At 39.3% G+C, this 20,030-nt stretch overlaps 1 protein-coding gene across 5 annotated transcripts in view; it reads right to left on the bottom strand.

Annotated features, from left to right (window-relative positions):
- Positions 1 to 20,030, bottom strand: part of adgrb2 (adhesion G protein-coupled receptor B2) — a 268,265-nt gene that overhangs the window by 70,176 nt on the left and 178,059 nt on the right. For all 5 annotated transcript variants that reach the window (XM_004919220.2, XM_002938488.3, XM_004919222.2 and 2 more), the window contains 2 exons: positions 17,979 to 18,143; positions 1,082 to 1,246 (listed from right to left, as the gene is read on the bottom strand). In XM_004919220.2, the coding sequence (XP_004919277.1) occupies positions 1,082 to 1,246; positions 17,979 to 18,143 (330 nt within the window). The remainder of the gene's footprint in view (positions 1 to 1,081; positions 1,247 to 17,978; positions 18,144 to 20,030) is intronic.

The raw sequence follows: 20,030 nt of genomic DNA, 5'->3' as shown, positions 1-20,030 counted from the left end.
CATGACCAGAGCAGGATAAAACAGAAGGAAAAGAGCAGAAAGTGCATAAAGAGAAAATCAGCAGAGGCCACAGTAAATGGGAGGAGGGGGGCAAAATTGTCTAAAGAAGTAAAGGGTTTAAGAGAGCAAAAAAAGTAGAATGGTGAAAAAAAGAGAACTAAATGCAGCATTAGCGACAGTTAATAGGGACTTAGGAATGAATTCATAAAGACTAGAGAACAATAAAGAAAGGTTTAGAAAAGGAAGCGCAGATAAAATTGAGGATGCGTGATGAGAGGGAGGAGAGAGACAGGAAAGATAAAGACAGAATGGAGGAAGGCTAGAGAGAGATAATTAAAATAGAAACCGGGAATACCACTGGCACTACACGTCTGCACTTTATAAACTGTACTGCAGGTCAAGATCTGTGGACCTCTGGCTGTTGTTCAGCTATAGTTTTCAGCAACTTTAGAAAGTCCAAACTTTTTAAAAGAGCTGAGCTGCAGACCACAAACAGATGCAGTCTCACATTTGTTATCTCTGCACTATGGCTGGTTTGTCAAACTAGCTGCTCTCACAGTTAACCATATAAAAACCCACTCCTTTTGGGACCTGTTAAAGGGGACCATTTGAAAACCTTGTAGCAAACTGAACTGTGGTTCTTAATCCTTGCAGTAAAGACGCCCACTACAGTTTTGGCTGCTGCTATTTTTTAGACAGTGAATTTTTTGCACCCCACAGAATACTGCCACAGTGAAGGCAGAAAGCACTGAAAATCCATGATAAATGCCGATTTAAAAAAACAACAACAAAAAAAACACATAAAGGCCAGCAGACTGAATTGGACTATACAAAGCAGTTGATGACACAGAGGTAAGAACAGAGAGCATGTATGCATTTGGAATTTTAAGTTGGCATGTAGAGGTAGATGGCACCATGGAAAAGTGTACTGGCAGAAAAGGGAAACAAAGATTCCTTTGTGTATCAGCTACTGTACAAGTAGTAATTTTATTCATGTACCTACAGTAAAGACATTTTAGGAGAAAACTTTTTGCAACTACATTCCCTCCTGATCCATGATGGAAGCCTGAACCCACGTTACCTGGACAGTCTGGATTACTGCACTCCCTTGTTTCAGTCTCCTGCCCTCTGCAGTCTCTTCCAGCTTGATTGGTATTAGCACATCTTCTACTCCTTTGCTGGGTTCCATTAAAGCATGTCACTGAGCATTTTTCCCAGGCTCCCCATTCCAGCCACTGCCCCTCCACTGAAAAAAAAAGAGGAGAGAAAAAGCTATTGCAAAGTTCAATTGTTTGCTCACCCAAACCAGCTGGCCATCCTTCTGTCTGGAAAAGCATCATATGCCAACCCCAAACACAATAAATAATTTTTAGTGCGCAATCACAGACTTTAAGTGCAACCTCATAAAAACATCTTTAGAAGAGAAATCTTCCAACCTCAGAGGGAACATCCCTTGACAAGGACAGAAGGAGGAAACAACCTTTTCAACTGAATGAGATGAATTCATCAAGGTAGCCAGTGATAGATGAGGTCAGAGTTCTGGAACAGTGACTCTTAACCCCTTTATCTGAAGCATATAGCATGCAGTGCCCTGTACTGCTCATCTGATCTCAGTGCACTAATACAAATGATGGAATACAATTGTCAGGAGACTTAAGATCACAGGCTGTAAATTAGTCACCAGTAATAGAAACACAAAATCTGACAGCACATAAAAAATAGCACCCACCCTGCTTGTTTTTTACCTGCTGTAACATCAAAGAACTTATTTGATCCTTGACCCAGTTTTTTACTGATGCCAGCCATGCATTTGTCCTAAGAATATCTGATGTATAAATAGTTTGTATGTTTGGAGGTTAAGAATGAATCATCTACCAAAATATAAGCAGTTAAAAAGAAACATGGGTAAATTGTACACTCTTCAACAATCCTATAGCAACAGTTTATTTCAGAATCTGAAAGCTCTAGACAAGTGAAACCTAGTTTCTTATTGGTAAATTCTGCTAACATAGCCCAATTAACGGTCAATAAAGCTGCAAAAGAAACTTTGGAAAACGTTTCCTTTAAACTTACTGAGGGGCTGAATATTGCTTGTTAAAAAAATTGCTCATCATAAAGGTCCATGGAAATGAAATACTTAAAATAGCAGTGCTCTAATGTCAAATAATAAAGATATAACAAAGGAATTTATTTAGTATGTTTACTATTAGTATCTACAAAAATTATTACAAATGCAAAAATATTTTAGAAACACAAATCAGCTTTGGATTTTATTACAGTTATGGGCTCTCTAACCCATAAAGCTCTGAATTACAGGAAGGCCAGACACTTCTATTAAATGCTCGTTGCTGGATTGCACTGACTAATTGCACTAAGGGCAGACCCAGTTTACAGGAGACAACATTGTGTTCCTATATCAAAACATGACGTTTATAACTTGGACAGACAGCAGTTACCACTGCTGCACTCTCCCGCAGCATTCCCTCAGCCTTTTTCCCTCAAGGGGAGAAAAATGCAGCAAATACACAGGTACAGAGGACTACAACAAGAGGTAAGCATAAAAGTTTGAAGTGTTACTTTGTTTTATATGGCCAGGCTACTCCTCGGTGACTTCTAATATCTGTATATATTTCAGTAGGGGTGCATTATCTACAACATATACAAACCATTGGTGGCACACCACTACAATACTTGCCTTGGGTGCATAGTAAATTGGCTTCAATATTGGATTTCATCTGTTCAGCTGTTTTGATTCTTCTCAAGAAATCTAGGTGTTGCTGGACTTTTTTTGCAATATAGTACATCTAATATACAGGGAATTCCAGGACAGAAAATAAGCACTTGGTCCAAAGCCCTAATTGGACTTAGGTTTTAGCAAGGTTGCAGATATTTATAGAAATAATACTGTACAAATCATGCTGCTAAAATTGCTATAATTGTTTTTAAATGTAGGCCCCTTTAGCATATTACATTGTTCCAGGTGTATAGAAAGTGGCAGTCAACCTGCTATATATTTCAGCTATATCCAGGGCAGCAAATAAGCACTTAACCCACATCTTACACTAATTGGTCTTCAGGCTGCTCCTAGGGTAGCTCACAACAAGGTTAGAGATACAGAAACACAGGCAAGTAGTTCCAGGGGTCTCCAGTAGAGCAGATAACCCACATACCTCACTAAATAGTCCAGAAGTTCAGGTTATAGCCATTTTAAAAAGCCAGAGTAAATTACTGAGGACACACTGGTCTAGTTACAGTTACTGAGTGATCCACATCCCACACTATCAGCTTGCTAACATAACTAAAAAGCTATGTGTTGCCACTGTACATGACATTATGGCTGTTTCACCCACATGTTGACTCTTTTGCTGTAAATATGCTGTTATTATATAATAAAAAATCTATTAATATAAAAATAGAACATTTTATTAGTCATATATTCATCAGTTGAAGCAATTACTGACTTTTAGTTTTATCTGATCTGTTTATAAATACGTCCTGGCAAATGTTTTCCATTTGCGTTCCTGATTTTGGTTTTCCATTCTTTTTTACTTCTGCCTTTTCTCTTAAACTACTGGGCTTAACTAGGCTTTGTGTAGCTATTTTTGTTTGGTATATTTGTTTTTCTGAGACAGAAGTTGCAGAAAGTACATCAAATAAACTGTATTTTCCTTATACGCATCATAAATCACTTCTCAGTAGTGATGAGCGAATTTTTTTCGCCAGGAATGGATTTGCAGCGAATTTTGGCATTTCGTCATTGGCGAATTGTTTCGTGAAACTTCCGGGAAAATTCACCGCGGAATTTTTTTAGCCGCGCGTCAAATTGGGCGCGGTCGCGTCAAAAAAGGCCCGGTCACATCAAAAAAACACGGGCGACAAAAAAATTGTGCGACAAATGCGTTTCCCGAATTTTTTGCCGTTTTGTGTATTTTCTTGCCGTTTTGCAAATTTAATGGCAAAGCGAAACAGGACAGATTCGCTCATCACTACTTTTCAGATTGTAAGCTAAACAGGAACCTCTGTGTGTCTTTTGCACATTGTAATATTGTACAGTGCTACATTTCCTTATAGTGTAATACATACATACAAAGTGGACTGGAAACTATTTCTGATTATAGGGCTATAGGCATATGGAACCACATTTTTACCCATTCTGACTCACTACCCAATCCACAACAGCTTTATTCACAACTTAACCCCCTACCTGACAAAAAACCTGAAGTGAGATAATCAGAGGGTGGGTAGCAAGCATGAAGAGAGGCAATCCTCAATCTGCTGAAAAGTCCAGAAACGTAATCTGCGTAATAAGAAATAAATACAGCGCTAATAGTGGTCTGTAGAAAGTCTGTGTGCGTAGTTCTGTGAAACGTAGGAAAGTGTTGCTTGCAGCTTCCTCTCAATAAACCCTCTTTGAGTGGGTCTCAAAAGTGTGCGTGAAACATATGAAGGAAGCGCATAAAAAATGAAAACAAAAAATATCAAAATATAGTACGTTTTTAGAGCAAAATAAAATATCATCAGTTCTCATATACTCAATGTGGGTAATTGATAAGTATAAGTGTACAATGTGGTAAATGTCCACCACCACCTCAGTTTGGTGAGTCAAACCACTCACCAGACCCAGCCTTTAGTACGCTAAGGGGTATATTTATCATCCTGTGTAAAAAGTGGAGTAAAACATCACCAGGGAGGTTGCACATAGCAGCCAATCAAATGCTTTGCTTTGATTTTCTGACTGTTGAAATTAAAATGCTGATTGGTTGCCCTGGGCAACAACACTGGTAATTCTTCACTCCACTTTTTACACAGCATGATAAATATACCCCTAAGTGATAAATATGGGGATGTTGATAGAAGCATAAAAGGCGATGTTTTTTGTTTTCATTTTTATGCGCTTCCTTCATGTGTTTCATGTAATCTGTGTAATGTTTGGTTTATAGATGTATTGCGGTCTATTCTGCTGAGATTAGGGTTGCCAAACAAGCCAGGGCTGGGGCTGGTATAACAAGTTTACCGGCAATGCACTGGCTGGTAAATTTGTAATGCCTAATGTTCTGCCTCTGGCCTCCTAATTCCACCCCACTCCACCTCCATCCTGCCCCCACTCCATCTCCATCCTGCCTATTACCTCTTCCACTATGTAGCCCTCTAGTTTTCCCGATAGTTTAGAATCTTTGCCCCTCCCATTGCATCATTGCACCAATCCCTCCACATCATTTTTCGATCCTGCCCCCACCTCACATAATCTGCCAGTAAGGGGCCATGAAAAAGGTAACCCTAGCTGAAATCAGCCTGCCTTATGTTAAGTGAAAAATGATAATACATGCTACTGTGGCGTTTTAATGTGTTTCCATTCATTTAAAGATGAGCCTTTGAGTGAAGGGTCAGACTGACAACCAGGGGAGTTTTTTCAGTTCTCAGTGCTCTCCCTAAAAGTAATTTGTTATGATCACTATACTGAGAAGTTCCTTTCATTGGGATTTTGTATTTTTACCTTGGTACCGTTAATACTAGAAGGAGAGTAAGTGTTTTCAGAAGCACTTAGCACTTCCTAGTAAAACAAAAGTCAGCTGTAATATTCTGCTGTACCTGGCTCTATTGAAGGTCTGTGTAGTGCAGGAACGGTTAAACGTATGAATGTAAGATTGTGCCCCAGATACAGTTTGGAAAGTGTTCCACTGCACATAAAATCTAACATGATTAATGTGTTTAAGTACCTTTGGAGACAATATACAGATTAAGGTCAAACATTATTGTGGGCAGGCTTGGAAAGTCATGCGGGAGCACATAAAGTGAAATGGATTGAGGGTGAATTTTCACATAAATCAAAGAGATCCACATTATATCGTGGGAGACATTCTAGTTATGAGAGTGCGAGGTAGGCCAAGTAACTGTACTTGCTGCAAGATGCTTGGGTACACAGTGAAACAGAAGGTATTGGTGCCTGGGAATATGAGATATAAGTCATGTCTGACCTGACATATCAATCTTACAATGCATTTCTCTGACATAATGGCCTCTCATGTAGGTTCTGTCCGTTCCAAACTGTTACAAAGAACCATGTTATTATATACAGAAAAGCCTACATTTTGTGAAGTCCATTTGGATATGATTAACCCTTATTTCCTTATTTTTCTCATAGCTGGAAACCCTAAGATACCATCAACAAATAAACTAAATCAAGAAACCCGGGATCTGGATATACAAAGAATTACATAATAATACACATATTTTACCATCTCTTGATTTGTAATAGCAAAAACACTAAAAAGCAAGTTCTTATTATAAAATTGTATATTTTTGTATATAAGTTATATCACTTATTCAGTGCACTATTACTGCATACTGGTCTATTATTGCATTATTGTATAAGACATGGGTAAAAAAAGATGTAAATAAAACTGCAGGACTGCTAAGCAGGATCCATATACCATAGACTCCATTTTAATCAAATAATTCACATTTTTAAAAATGGTTTCCTTTTTCTCTGTAATAATAAGACTGTACCTTTTACTTGATCCCAACTAAGATATAATTAATCCTTAATGGAGTCAAAACAATCCTATTGGGCTTAATTACTGTTTGAATGATTTTTTTTAGCAGACTTAAGGTAGGAGATCCGAATTACAGAGAGACCCCTTATCTGGAAAACCCCAGGTCACAAGCATTCTGGATAAAGGGTCCCATACCTGTACTATAAAAATAAAGGGCCACTCACAAGGTCATGATGTGGAGCAAATGCAACTTGGCTAAAGCAGGCCTTGTCCAGCTAGGTAAGAAAGAACACATGTCACACTGGACTCTTTCACACAGGACGGACCTTAGCTTAGTGACACAGGAAGGTGAGATGGTGTTGTGGAACTACCGCTTGGGCTGCTGCGTAATATAAATTTAGAGGATGCTAGATACAGTATTCTTGCAAAACAAAATAACAACAAACTTTATTGTTAAAGTCTTGTTGGTTAAAGGGTTTCTAGCGGATCTCCTACAGCAAAAATAGATCAGGGAGAGAATATAACCTAAATGCCTTGTTAGTACTGTGGCCCCTTCACTAAGGCTGGCAGAGCATAGAGAAGAGCTACTGCCTTCTATTTCCCCTAGCTGGAGCATAAGCTGCACTTGCTAATTCTGTCTCACTTTACTAGAAATTGCTATAACAGTAGTTAGTCCAGTAAATGACTAAACCTTGTTCCTGAGGTCAGTGTTTCCCAATGTTTTCCCAATTTACTTTATTTAGAACATCTTTACTAGGCCTTGTTAATTATAGGCTCTATGAACACATCCACCTGGTTCAACAGATGAAGTAGTACCACCCTTTTCCCAACACTATATTACAGTACCGCAGGATGTTGTCACAAACCTATGAGCTATAATACAGATTTGTCAATTAGAGAAACTAGATACAGTGGCTTCTGCCAAGTAACTAGGAGAATATAAAGTGTAGGAGATTTAAAGTCATAGGGACTATTAACCCTACTGGTCATTAATCAAGCAACACATACAATAGCAGAAGGTCTCTTTTATCTCAAAACAGCCATCTTACTAAATAAACTATAATATATGTAACAATATTTTCCATACAATCTTAGCTGCATAAATCAATACAGAATTATTTAGCCATGAATTCCTGCCTCCAATCTAATACATTTATATCAATACATAAAATGTACAGGTTAAAATGGTAAATTTGGTCTTTCCAACTTTCCTGTCTCAGGCCTCAGATAAACAGACAAATACAAATGTTAATTTAACAAACAACAACCTAAGTACTATAGCTTTGCTTGATGTTTCATCAATGTGTAAAGGAAAATAATGTCTATTGGACAAGGTATGCCCCGATAATATGAGCCAGTGGGTCTCAGGTGAAGCGCATATAATGGATGGCTCATGTTTGTACAATGCAATACTTGGCTGTACATTACTGCCACATGATCACACCCTTAATTGAGGAAATGATGTGTATGTCAGCTTGCTTTTTGCAAACCTAATGTATCAAACTGGCAGGTTCGGTGTTAAATTGCTTGATCGTCAAGGAACATTTGCATCAAAATATCGCAGCCAAGTAACTGAATGGGTGAGAAAAATGTGTCTTGTTTAGAGATGCTGAAGGGAGGATTCCCCCAAGCTAAGAGTAATGTATGTATCGTCATGAACATAATTATTCTTCACTTTTTTACTAATTGTGCATTAATAAAAATGTCACAGGTACCTCATCTGGAAAATAAACATATGTGTGCTATGCACAAGATACGTTTTTGCATATTCCTTGTTTACTTTGTTCATAGGCGGATTTTCAATTAGGCTAGGGGAGGCTAAGCCTCCCCAAACCTGCTCTGGCACCCTAAAAATAAAAAAATAAAATAAAAAAACCTGGCTCCTTTTCTGCGCTGTCCTGCAAATCTTCTCCTGTCCCTGCAAGCTCCGGGTTCTGCTCTAATCAGCTGTGCTCTGATTGGATCTTTCTTCTTGTATATTCTCCAATCAGAGCACAGCTTTCTTGACAGACAGTAAAATTGACCAATCAAGACACAGATGCAGACAGGGATCAGGAAATTTTGCAAACTGCAGAAATGAAGACTTAAAAAAGAAGAATCTGCAGACTGTAAGTTTACCCATGAACCAGCTTTGAACTTTGCTGCAGTTTTCATCCCACAGGTACTATACCCAGGTACTATACACAGGTACTATACACAGGTACTATACACGGGTACTATACACAGGTACTATACTGTATATGTTCTAAAGGCTGAGTCACTAGCTGGAATTAAATTGTTTTTTGTCATCTGACATTTATAATATCCCTATCCCCTACACTAACAGATGGAGGGTAAGTTAATTTTTCCCCCTGACAAAGCTCATTGTGCTTTTATATATTTGTTATGGTTTTTTGCACATTCTATTTTTTTTTTTACTTTTGTCATTGTTTTTTTCATTTATAGTAAGTTACAGTGGGGCCAATGTTGTGTATCAGTGCCAGTGTTATAGTGCCAGGGCCTGAATATCTGCCCTCTGTACCCACTGCTCCTCATGGCATGTAATGTGCTGGTTTTGTATATAAAGACTGTGTCTCGCTGTATATAATGTGCTGGTTTTGTATATAAAGACTGTGTCTCGTTGTATATAACGTGCCTGGGATGTCAGTACCTGCTGCCTCACTTTCTATAAAGCTAACTTAAACACATCTAATGGGGAGGTTCACTTTTAAGTTAACTTGTAGTATATTATAGAATGGCCTATTCCTAGCAACTTTGCAATTGGTCTTCCTAGTTAATTTTATATAGTTTTTGAATAATTTGCCTTTTGCTTCTGCCTCTTTCCAGCTTTCAAATGAGGGTCACTGACCAAAAAGTATTGCTCTGTGAGGCTACAGTTTTATTTTTCCATGCAGGCCCCATAACTATTCATATTCCCATCTCTTGTTTAAACCACTACCTGGTATATAAGACCCTAGCAACCAGATAGCTGCTGAAATACCAAATGGAGAGCTGCTGAACAAAAAGCTAAATAACCGAAAAACCATTAAAAATAAAAGAGGACCAATTGCAAATTGTCTCAGAATATCAGTGTCTACATCATATTAAAAGTTAATTTAAAGGTGAACTACCCCTTTAACCTAACTGAACACAAATATATAGAGAACCCCTAACAGAAGTGCACGTATGAATGCTTTTACATCCTAAGCATTTTAGGGTTAAAAAAATCCCCCCCACCCGCACTTTTGCACAGTATCCCTGGGAGTCAGTGGGAACTGCCAGAGGTAGTTGGGAGGTTAATTTTTTACACCAGCAGTGAATCCACTAAGTGTCACATTAGCTGTAGGTCAGTTTGTGTATGGGCCATCTTTAGCCTCCCCAAACAAAAAAGTCATCCTCCGCCTATGACTTTGTTGTTACTTTATCATTTTGTTTGTAGCACTATTATTAAGATACAAGGCCAGAAGGGAGTTAACTGCCAGGTTAAAGTACAGCACAAGTCAGACCTGGGACCCTCACTCAGGGCTGAGCCCTCTGTTTATAGTGAGAAAATAACAAAAAATAATTGTGGTGTTAAAAAGATACTTAGGCAGGTTTGCCACTTCTCCTGCCTGGGAACTCAGGGCAGGGTAGGGGGGAGTGATGTCACTGGGTGACACTGGGTGACAAAAACCAGGCAGGCAGTTTTTACTCAGACAGCCCTACTGAAAACCAGGCTGTCCACGTCAAAACTGAACAGGTGGCAACCCTATGCTCAGGACTGGGCCCTTTGTTTATATTGAAAAAATCACCAAAAAATTATCACAATGTCAAAAAGATATAAGTTGAATAGGCTCCAGGATTTTTTTATAAGGTATATTTATTTATTTATAAAGAAACTGAAGGGTAACTAGTAAAGTAGGCTCATTAAGTTAAGCAATTAGGCAAAAAATTCAGAACAACCATTAACAAAAGAATATGAGCAATGTTCTATGGTCTCACCCAACCCAGTCTGCAGAATATGGATCCACTCTATAAGAAAAATCTGTTTATTACTGAAGCCCCTATACTGGATTGCCATCATCTACTTGTATACAACCAGGGTACTAATCCTCTAACCTCCTGTTGGAGATATGGGCTGCCCAGCTATCCTGACTAGCATTAAGGGAGTGACCCCCACTCTCCCACCATTATATGCCATTCCCCTGGTTTTTATAAATCCCATCTCAGAGTTAGATGTGTGCATGAACAGTGAGCATTTAGTGACGCAAGAAGTAGGAGAGGGATAGGCCATGCCGTAGATGCACCAATAAATCATATTGCAAAGATGGCATCTCTGCAGTTGGTGGGGGGTTTATCCTAAGTGCTACTGTGTCCTTCCTGCCTCTACTGCTGAATCATACCCTGGGGAACTCTGGAGTTACTACCACCCTGAGCCAGTTTGTATTTCCAGGGCTCCCACAGCATGTTGCCTCCATGTACGCCTACAGATGTAGCCTGAGTAATCTTTAAATGGTATATTGGGCTAGCTAAGATAGAAATCTTTGAAGCTATTTTCTAATCTGCTTCCCTCTGTGTACTGTAATTAGAGTAAGATTCCTCTAGATAACCTGAATTCATTTGGGATAAAAGGGGCTGCATGTCTAATAGTTTTTGCCTAGATTTATCCTTTTGTACTAGAGTTTCAAATTAGTGAAAGTCTGTGCATTTTTAGTTAATATATCTTGCATCTAACATGCAGCCACAAAGCAGCTGTGTATTTGCCACTTCTCTCCTGGATAGTTAGGAGCTCATTTACTTACCTAAGGGCAATGACACACAGAGCTACTTGTAGCCAGCTACTTGCTGTGGCTACAAAATAGTCTGCACTGATCTCTATGCGTGTTTTAGCACAGACAATTTTCAGTATTGTCTATGGCAGGGTATTTTCTGGTGTTTTGTAGCTATGACAAGTAGCTGGTAACAAGAGGCACCATGTGTCATAGCCCTAAGAGTGAATTTTAATGACTATGTATGGCATGCACTACACAACTCTTATACAGAAGTTTCATAAATTAGATGCCAGTTAGTTGATAGACATGGCTAATGCACAGTACACAATAATCTCAGGTTTGGTTTTGCTTGAAATAAATTTAATTTGAGCTATTAGGGATTATTCTGAATAAAATCTACAACCCTCATGTAATATCTTTGGTCTGTTGAAGCATCAAAGAAAAAGAGACAGCACCAGAGTCATATATTATGCCATAATGGGTGTGATTTTCAGTTTTTATGTTTTCTACTTCCCTATTTAAATGCGACTGGTGTTTCCACGTTTGGAACTTAGCAACTATAAAATGCTAACATTGGTGCTTCATATCTATTGGGGATTTTAATGTGTCTGCCAATGCCATTATATATTTATCTAGGTGACATGCACCTGGTACTGAATGCATTAGCAGGGGCAAGCAAAGACTCCTGGGATATGTTTGGTTCAGGAAGGGACCTCCTGTGCACATTAATGATAGAATGCTTCCAAAGTACAATATTTGGCTGTATATTACTGCAGCAGGGAACATATACCTAATTGTAAACATTACCTTATCTCTTACAAATATAATGTGTCAAGGTGGAAGCTTTAGTATTAAACAGCTTTGTTGCATCCAACAGAAATGGACTGAACGTTTTTTATTTGTAATTTCCCTTTAAGTCTATTTAATTTAATATATCTGAAATGCAAACATATTGTAACGTTCAAGTTAGAATGGAACCAGTGTGCGACCGCTGTATACAAAATCTGACTCCTACAGTATAACAGGAACTCCCAGCTCTTCCCGGTGCTCACCGACGCCCTTTTGGGGCCCCGGACTTTCTGCTGCGGTCCAAGCTGGGGTCCTGCAAACTTTCAGAGTTCAGACAAGATGCGAGGTACAGGCAAGGCAAAGGCAGAACGTAGTCGGGGTACAGGCACAAGTCGGGGCTGGCAGCAATATTCGTAGTCGGGGTACAGGCAAACGGTCAAGGCAGGTAGCAAGTATCGTGGTCAGGGTCAGGCAAAGGTCAAATCCGGAAACAGCAAACAAAATGCAAGAGCAAAATGAAGGAAGGGGTTTAAATAGCCGAATTTGGCGCCAAAAATCAAAGGAACCGGAAACCTAAAAAACCTACACAAAGATGGCGCCTAATGCTTCAGGGCGCGCGACTGCGCATGTCCGCGCGTCATCGCGCATGCGCAGTAACGCTACGCCGTCCCTGCCGAACCCGGAAGTGCGGGCCCTTAATAGAGCGCGTCTGCCGGCCGGCGCGACCTAAGGTAGGGGAACGCGCCGGTCCGGCAGAGCGCCTAACACATATTTAGTAATATCCACAAGCAAAAAAATGCAGTTTCTACAGTTTGTGTCAAAAAAAGGAAATGTAATTGTTATAATAAAAGTTCTTCTAGGCTACCAGGTAGCCCTTGTCCTGGCTTAGGCAGAGAACAAGCACAGTATAATAGGCCTTTCTAGAATGTCTATATTTTGCATGTGTCCTGTCCAAGCTCTCTAAATTGAGAGTAGAAAATATGGCAGCACAGAACTCCCCAACCAAGTACCCAGGGTTGGTGCTTTTATATTGAAGAGGTGTGCCAGCTGGGGACAGAAGATTAGCAGTTTATATCACTAGGGGATGCCCAATAAATCAGTCCCTAGTGATTTCTCCTTTCATTATCCTTTGAAAAGGTGAGAGAAATAATCTATGTTCACAAAGGATAAATGAGACCTTCCTGCTTTAGATCACGACCAAAGTCATTCAACATTCAACCTGCACAAGTGACCACAGGGATGAAGTTAAAACTAGTTATACAGTAGAGAATCCTTACCATGACAGAAAGCCTCTTGCTATGCTACATGGAAAAAGTAAGTTGCAAAATATGGTGTGAAGAATTTTTCTATAGCTACATTTAGTACATTATTGGGTATCAATGCAGCAATATGCAGCCTTTATCATTTGCAGCTCTACAATCCATCATATAGATCTTTTACACCTCTGACCTTTAAGTCACTGCCATGTAGAATGCATGCTCAGATCACATCTGAAGTGAATCCCCCTTCATTTTGTCAGACAATAATGGAATCTACTTAAACTGCCACCTCCTGGCTAACCCCCTAGTGCCTACTGTCCTGCATGGATGACATACCATTTATTATCAAGATCAGTAACTACATCACACTGAGAATTCATTAAGGGCTCTGGCACACGGGGAGATTAGTCAACCGCGACAAATCTCCTGTGTCTCAGGCGACTAATCTCCCCGAAATGCCATCCCCCCGGCGAGAATGTATATCGCTGGTGGGATTAAATACGCTGCACCACGATTTTCCCAAAATCGCGGACGTTTCCTCTCAAGGCAACTTCTGCGATTTTGGGGAAATTGCGGCACCGTATATGCCATCCCACCGACAATTTACATTCTCGCTGGTGGGATGGCATTTCGGGGAGATTAGTTGCCTGCAACAAGGGAGATTTGTCACGGGCGACTAGTCTCCCTGTGTACCAGAGCCCTAAAGGTCCTTCGCTCATCGCTAAATATCATAGTTTCTGGGGAGTATACAGTCAGCAAGGTGCAGAAATAAAGCAAGGTCCCTCTGGTCATTGACCCATCTCCTAAAGCTGCTGTCTACTGAACAGAAAGGAGACTTTGTGTATGTGAGGCTGTCCTGAAATTAATTAAAACATTAAATCTTATTTTCTAACACAAGGCCAAATAAAAATGCAAAAACAGACACAAAGTGCCATATATTTTACCCACAATGCAGTATTAATTCTCAAAATTTCATTATGTAGCTAATTTGCATTCAGGTCTTGCTTAAGCTAATAGGAATATAAATGAAATCCTTTCCATGTAGCATTATCTAGCAATACACTAGGTGAAAGTACACTGTAGGCAAAGAGAAGGAAGGTGTTAATTCCATAAATCCCATCCAACCTTGCACCTTATTCTGTAAATCATGTGTAACCAGCTTATGAGCTGATTAGTATTTTAATTTTCTGACAAGTAGCGCTTTACAGGGGACATGCCTATATATTCTAATAAGGCAACATGGATTCAAGTGCATTTGTTTCTTAAATCCTACAAGCTCTATCCTAGTAATACTGTATAACACCCTTCTCTTGACCCATAATTTGTGTACCTCCATTTTGTGTTGGGTGCAATTGGCTAATAGTTAGGGGAGGTTTTCCTAGGGTTGGAAGGGAAGGGGGTGGGTCATAAGAATATAGCAGTTAATTTTGGCCAGTCCTGACAGTGTTTCTTACTTTCTTAATATTTGAGACTAAGGGGTATGCATCAAGTTGGGATGACCTGTGTGTTGGATCTAGTTTGCATTATAAATAAGTAGCCAAGTAACTGGTATAGTTGAAGGAGCACAAGTCTTTGGTGTGTGGTGCATTCTTTTGTATTCCAAAACTGTGTCTTACTTGCTAGGGGGTGGCAGGGAAGTTCAGGGTTGTTCAAATGTGGAGGGCTGACTGAATTTTAATGTTAACCTGGTCATTTAACAAACCCAAATCTTAGCCATTTATTCAACTATTTATTAAGCATCACAGTCATTTTATAAGCTTCTGAAAATGAAGCACCTATGCACTAGCGGCTGACAATGTCAAACAGATGGCATCATGGAAGGTTTCCGAAAGACTTAACATTCAGAAGCTTGAAGCACAGGGCTGAAAATCAGTAATTGTTACAAGATTGTTTACTGCCTTACGGAATATTCCCAGTTAGGGAATTTGTTCAAGCATTTCCCAGGTTTCAAATCTTTAAGTATGTAAAAGTGTGATTACGGCAAAGACTTGGGAAAAATAAGCCATACCGCACCATGGTGTAATTATGCGTATCCCCAGCTGTATGATAGAATGGCCGTCTGTCTTATAGCAATATGGAAATAGTCACAAAAAGCTCAGGGTCCCATATAAGTCTCACTTGTAGGTCTTTAACAACTAACATGTTTAATCTTAGGGCAGAGTTAATAAGATGGAGTCATTTGTAAATGCATGAAATTTTAATGGAATTAAACAGCAGTAAAGTCTATCAAATGCCCTTATCCTCACTACTGAAATTCTATATGGGCAACTCTTTGATCCCTTCAGGTATAGAGATGTAGCGAACTGTTCGCTGGCGAACTAAGTCGCGCGAACATCGGGTGTTCGCAAGTTCGCGAACTTTTAGCGATGTTCGCAATTTTGGGTTCGCCTTACGACATTCGATCGTACGTAGATGTACGATCGTAAGTATTTTACGATAATGATACGATGAAATCTTTTGCAAATTATCGTTGCCCGTGGATGGCATATCGTATGGAAACCCGATCACCATACGATCGTTTGTCGATATAATCGTTCGTCGCACAACGAGTGAAATCGCCTTGTGTATGGGGACCTTTAGCCTTGTAATTTTTCAGAGAAATTTTTGCCCTTGATCCCCCTCCAGCATGCCACTGTCCAGGTCGTGGCACCCTTTAAACAACTTTAAAATCAGTTTTCTGGCCAGAAATGGCTTTTCTAAGTTTTAAAGTTCGCCTTCCCATTGAAGTCTATGGGGTTCGCAAAGTTCGCAAACGTTCGCACTTTTTGGCGAAAGTTCGCGAACGGGTCCGCAAACTTTTTTTGTGAGGTTCGTTACATCACTATTCAGGTACAGATAACCATGCACGAAAAAGAAAATCTATTTAGAAAGCACTGATCCCCAAGCACAGGCAAGCTACCATTCATATATTCCTCAATCAGTTCTCACTGTTGATGACATGATCAATATGGAAGCACAGCGGCAACCCAAAATGGCAGGTTTTCACTTCCTTTTCAATGGTGGGCAAGAAAAATGCGAATGCAAAAGCACTAAGAGGTGCAAAACCATGCCCCTTAATTCTCATTCTAGGAGCACTGTGCGGCACTCATAACTGAGCATGTTTTTTTTTTCATCTAGCAGAGATCCAAGAATGTCAGAAGTGAAGGGAAGAAAAGGGAACTGCAGGTCTCTTTGCTCTGAAACTGAGTGCAGAAGCCTGTGGCTATTTGCACATACCCAAATGCAGAGTCCATAAAAATGCCTGATTGCAACCTGTCTTGACACTTTGTGTGCAGCACTTGGGTTTGTAAATGAGCCCTTATAGTGTAGTACTGTATTTGTCTTTAATGAGTAAAACCACCACCAGTCTTAGCAGTTCTACACATAAACACAACTAATAACTCAAAGAGGACACCTTGGCACAATGTACAGTATGGATAGTCCTGGCAAAACACTGAACTGTATTTCTTTTTTGCTGATAATGATCTACTTACCAAGCACCCTGCATTATATCCATATATTGACAAAGGACATGAGAACAGATAAACCACATAAAACATTGCTGTCCCCTAACTAGAGTTAAAGATTTTTAACAAGAAGATATGCAGTTCATATTATTTTCAGGTTGTCTAGGCTACCAAGCAAGAAAGTTTACCGAACGGAATAATGAAGAAGTTTAATCTGCCAGTGCAACTCAAAAAATAACATATCATAACCCTGCCATGTTGCATTCGATGTCAAGTTATTTTTAGTAAAAAAAACATTTTGTAATCTTATTACATTTTTTAAGAATAGCATGTTTTTTATACTACCACCTGAAGAGAATAAATAGATATTTCATAGTCCCCTTAGTGTGGCCCAGCCAAGTGGCTTGGCTTCTGACTTTAGCAGATTTAGCTTTGTCTTACATTAACCGAATGTCACAAATCAATTATAAAGTAAATATACATTATGGCTATATAAGGCTGTCTTCTACATTAAATTTAGCCAAATATTAATGATAGCTCATTTTAAACACTGCTATCTTTTAAGAATAACTGATCCATTTTTCATTTACATTTCCAAGTTTGATTGGCATATTTCACAACCCCTTCCTGCAGATATAGAAACTTGCCTTCCTAATTATAAAAGGCTTCAGATAATTAGCTATAACTCTAAACCAATAGTATATGGGGCATTTTGAGCGCAGCTACTAGTTGTGGCAGTAGTCATATCTGTGGGAAGTACTGTGTAACAGCTGCAGCCTTTGAGTCCCAATTATAGACCAAAATACTACAACATTGCATTGCACAAAAAGTCCTGTGATGCATAAGAATTGCCTTATTGAACTCTTATGTCTTTTAAGTTGGGTCCTTACTTATAAAAAGCACCGAAATAGCAATAGCACTATTTTGAGAGAAGAAAAGGTGAGTAATTACTACATGGCCTCTGGAAACCAAGCACACAAATTCAGGTAGTTATAAGGTTCTGGCTAAACACAGATCAAGCAACACTGACCTAGATTTGAGACGAAAAATAAGCAACAACATGGTGTGTGACTGCGAAGCATAATATCATGGAAAATTAGAATTCATTATCCAGCAGGCCCTGCTTTATAACCCACTTCCTTTCATGTTTGGCAGTTTGCAAGCTAACAGCAAAGATTAAAGGAGCAAAAAACACTTAAATATATTCAGTTAGGAAGGTCTTAAAAGATCACATAAACATTAGAGATGATTTCTTGGTACCTGGGCAGGTGGCGGTGTTGTTGCAGGTGCGAGTCTCCCTCAGAGGGCCGCTGCACAGAGTCCCATATGGTGAAGATACACAAGAACGAATCCGAGTTTGTACACCCTGGCCACAAGTCATGGAACACACTCCCCACATTGACCAGCCTTCAGCTGCTGGGTCTCCTGGATTGAATATATGTCAGAAAAAGAAGATGACAGTTAATCAACCTAGTCAACTCTTTCAACAAGTGTGTTGACCCTTGCAATAAAGAGAGAAAAACAAAAAAGGTCAGCACATTTGTTCACTTTCTTTTTCACTTGCCACATTTTGTAGATTCATTTGTATTGTTGTATTTTATCTTCTGATTGGGCACACACCCTATAAAAACTCTGTAGAGGGGATGTGACTTCTAGCCTATGAGTAAGTGGAAACGTGTCAGGTAATTTACAATTTTTTTATTTTAATTTTCTGCTGTTGTGACTTTTGATTTTTGATTATTTTGATTTTCTCACTCTATTTGTTATTAGAATGAATGTGTCCCTTTCTTTCTCAAGCAACTACTCCTTCAGCAAACTTCTAACCGACCTACCAAACTTCCTCCTCTCCCCCTGTTAGTCTTAAACTCAGTTGCTAGACCTCCTGCACTCACCTCAAGACATACAGTACTCTGCTATTCCTATATTAAAATCTTTATTATGATTTATTAAGCAAATCATACCAGGTCCTCATCTGTCTCATACCTGTCAAAACCCTTTTTTCCTCCACAACTCAATACGTCTCTTCATATATTTTTTTTCATGGCCTTCTATTCTCTTATCGTCTGTCCCTGAATATAGCAGTAAGGAACTATCCCTGAACCTCTTTAAAACTAAACTTAAATCCAATATAGTCTTGTCACTTTAAGGCAGATTTATAAACATTCTAATCGTTGTGGTTTTAAATGTCTAGTCATTTATTAAAAGATCCGAATGGAAAAAGCACAAACAAATAAAAAAGTGGAATAAAAACGTAAAGGCCACAAAAACCACACATTGATGGTTTCTACGGTTTTCCATGAATACTTGTGGTCTTCCAAAGAAAAAAGCCCCAAAAACCTCCAAAACCACAACTTAAACAAACATAGTTACAACTAGTACAACTCCCATTGACTTCTACATGGTAAAGTTTTTTGTTAGTGGTTTGTGGTTTTTACGCTTAAAGGAAATGTAAACCCCACACACAAAAATTTAATCAGAGAACAGCATCTTTGAAATCTTTCAATACCTGCCACTCTGGTTGTCCAGAGGTTAATAGAAAGGCTGCAGTGTCCCCTTATCACTTAGATTTTCTTCTCCTCCTCTAACCCACTTGGCCCCTCCCTTGGGAATTTGCTTTGGCTGTTGACTTGTGGGCATGCTCAGTTGTTCTAAGCTCAGATTACTAAACATGCCCCCAGTCTAGCAGCCAGTGAAGAGATGGCATTGCTGGTTCCCATAGAAACTCAGCTCTAGCTGTCTGCTTCAATTTGTTTCTCCTAACCTCCTCTCCTGAGCTCAGCTCAAACAAAGCAGAACTTTTATCAGACAGTTCTGCCTGTGTGAGCCTGCATTCTTGATGAAATGTATGCTGAATAAGGGTCTGTGTGTGTATGCTGTTTGCAGATTTAAATGTATCTAAATATGTATCAGAGAAAAAATGGCCACCGGGTGAAAGCTGCTATTTGCTTTAGGAACATGTGATGGTGCTGGCAAGCAAAGGGGATATATACAGTACAAATGATGCCATTTGGGTGGGGGAGATGTGCCCAACTTATATACATTGTAGTAAAATGTAGGCTTTACATGTCCTTTAAAAAACTGTGTTTATTTTTTACACAAAAAACTTGAATCGTGAAAAAAATAAAATACAAATGTTAGTAACTGTCCCCCCTTTATAGGGTGGGCAAATATCCTAACCATTGTGAATGGATACTCGATTATTATATAACACATTTTTAAGGCTTCCTTAAAGGCTACACTCAGCACCACCTCAGGGGTCTTAGACACATGAGATGACCAAGTCAATGCAGCGTCAGAGGGGACTGAGGGGGG

This window comes from Xenopus tropicalis, chromosome 2 (assembly GCF_000004195.4).
Source record: "Xenopus tropicalis strain Nigerian chromosome 2, UCB_Xtro_10.0, whole genome shotgun sequence".
NCBI classification, from domain to species: Eukaryota; Metazoa; Chordata; class Amphibia; order Anura; family Pipidae; genus Xenopus; species Xenopus tropicalis.
The sequence above is the reverse complement of the archived record's forward strand: the minus strand, read 5'-3'. Positions and strand labels throughout refer to the sequence as shown.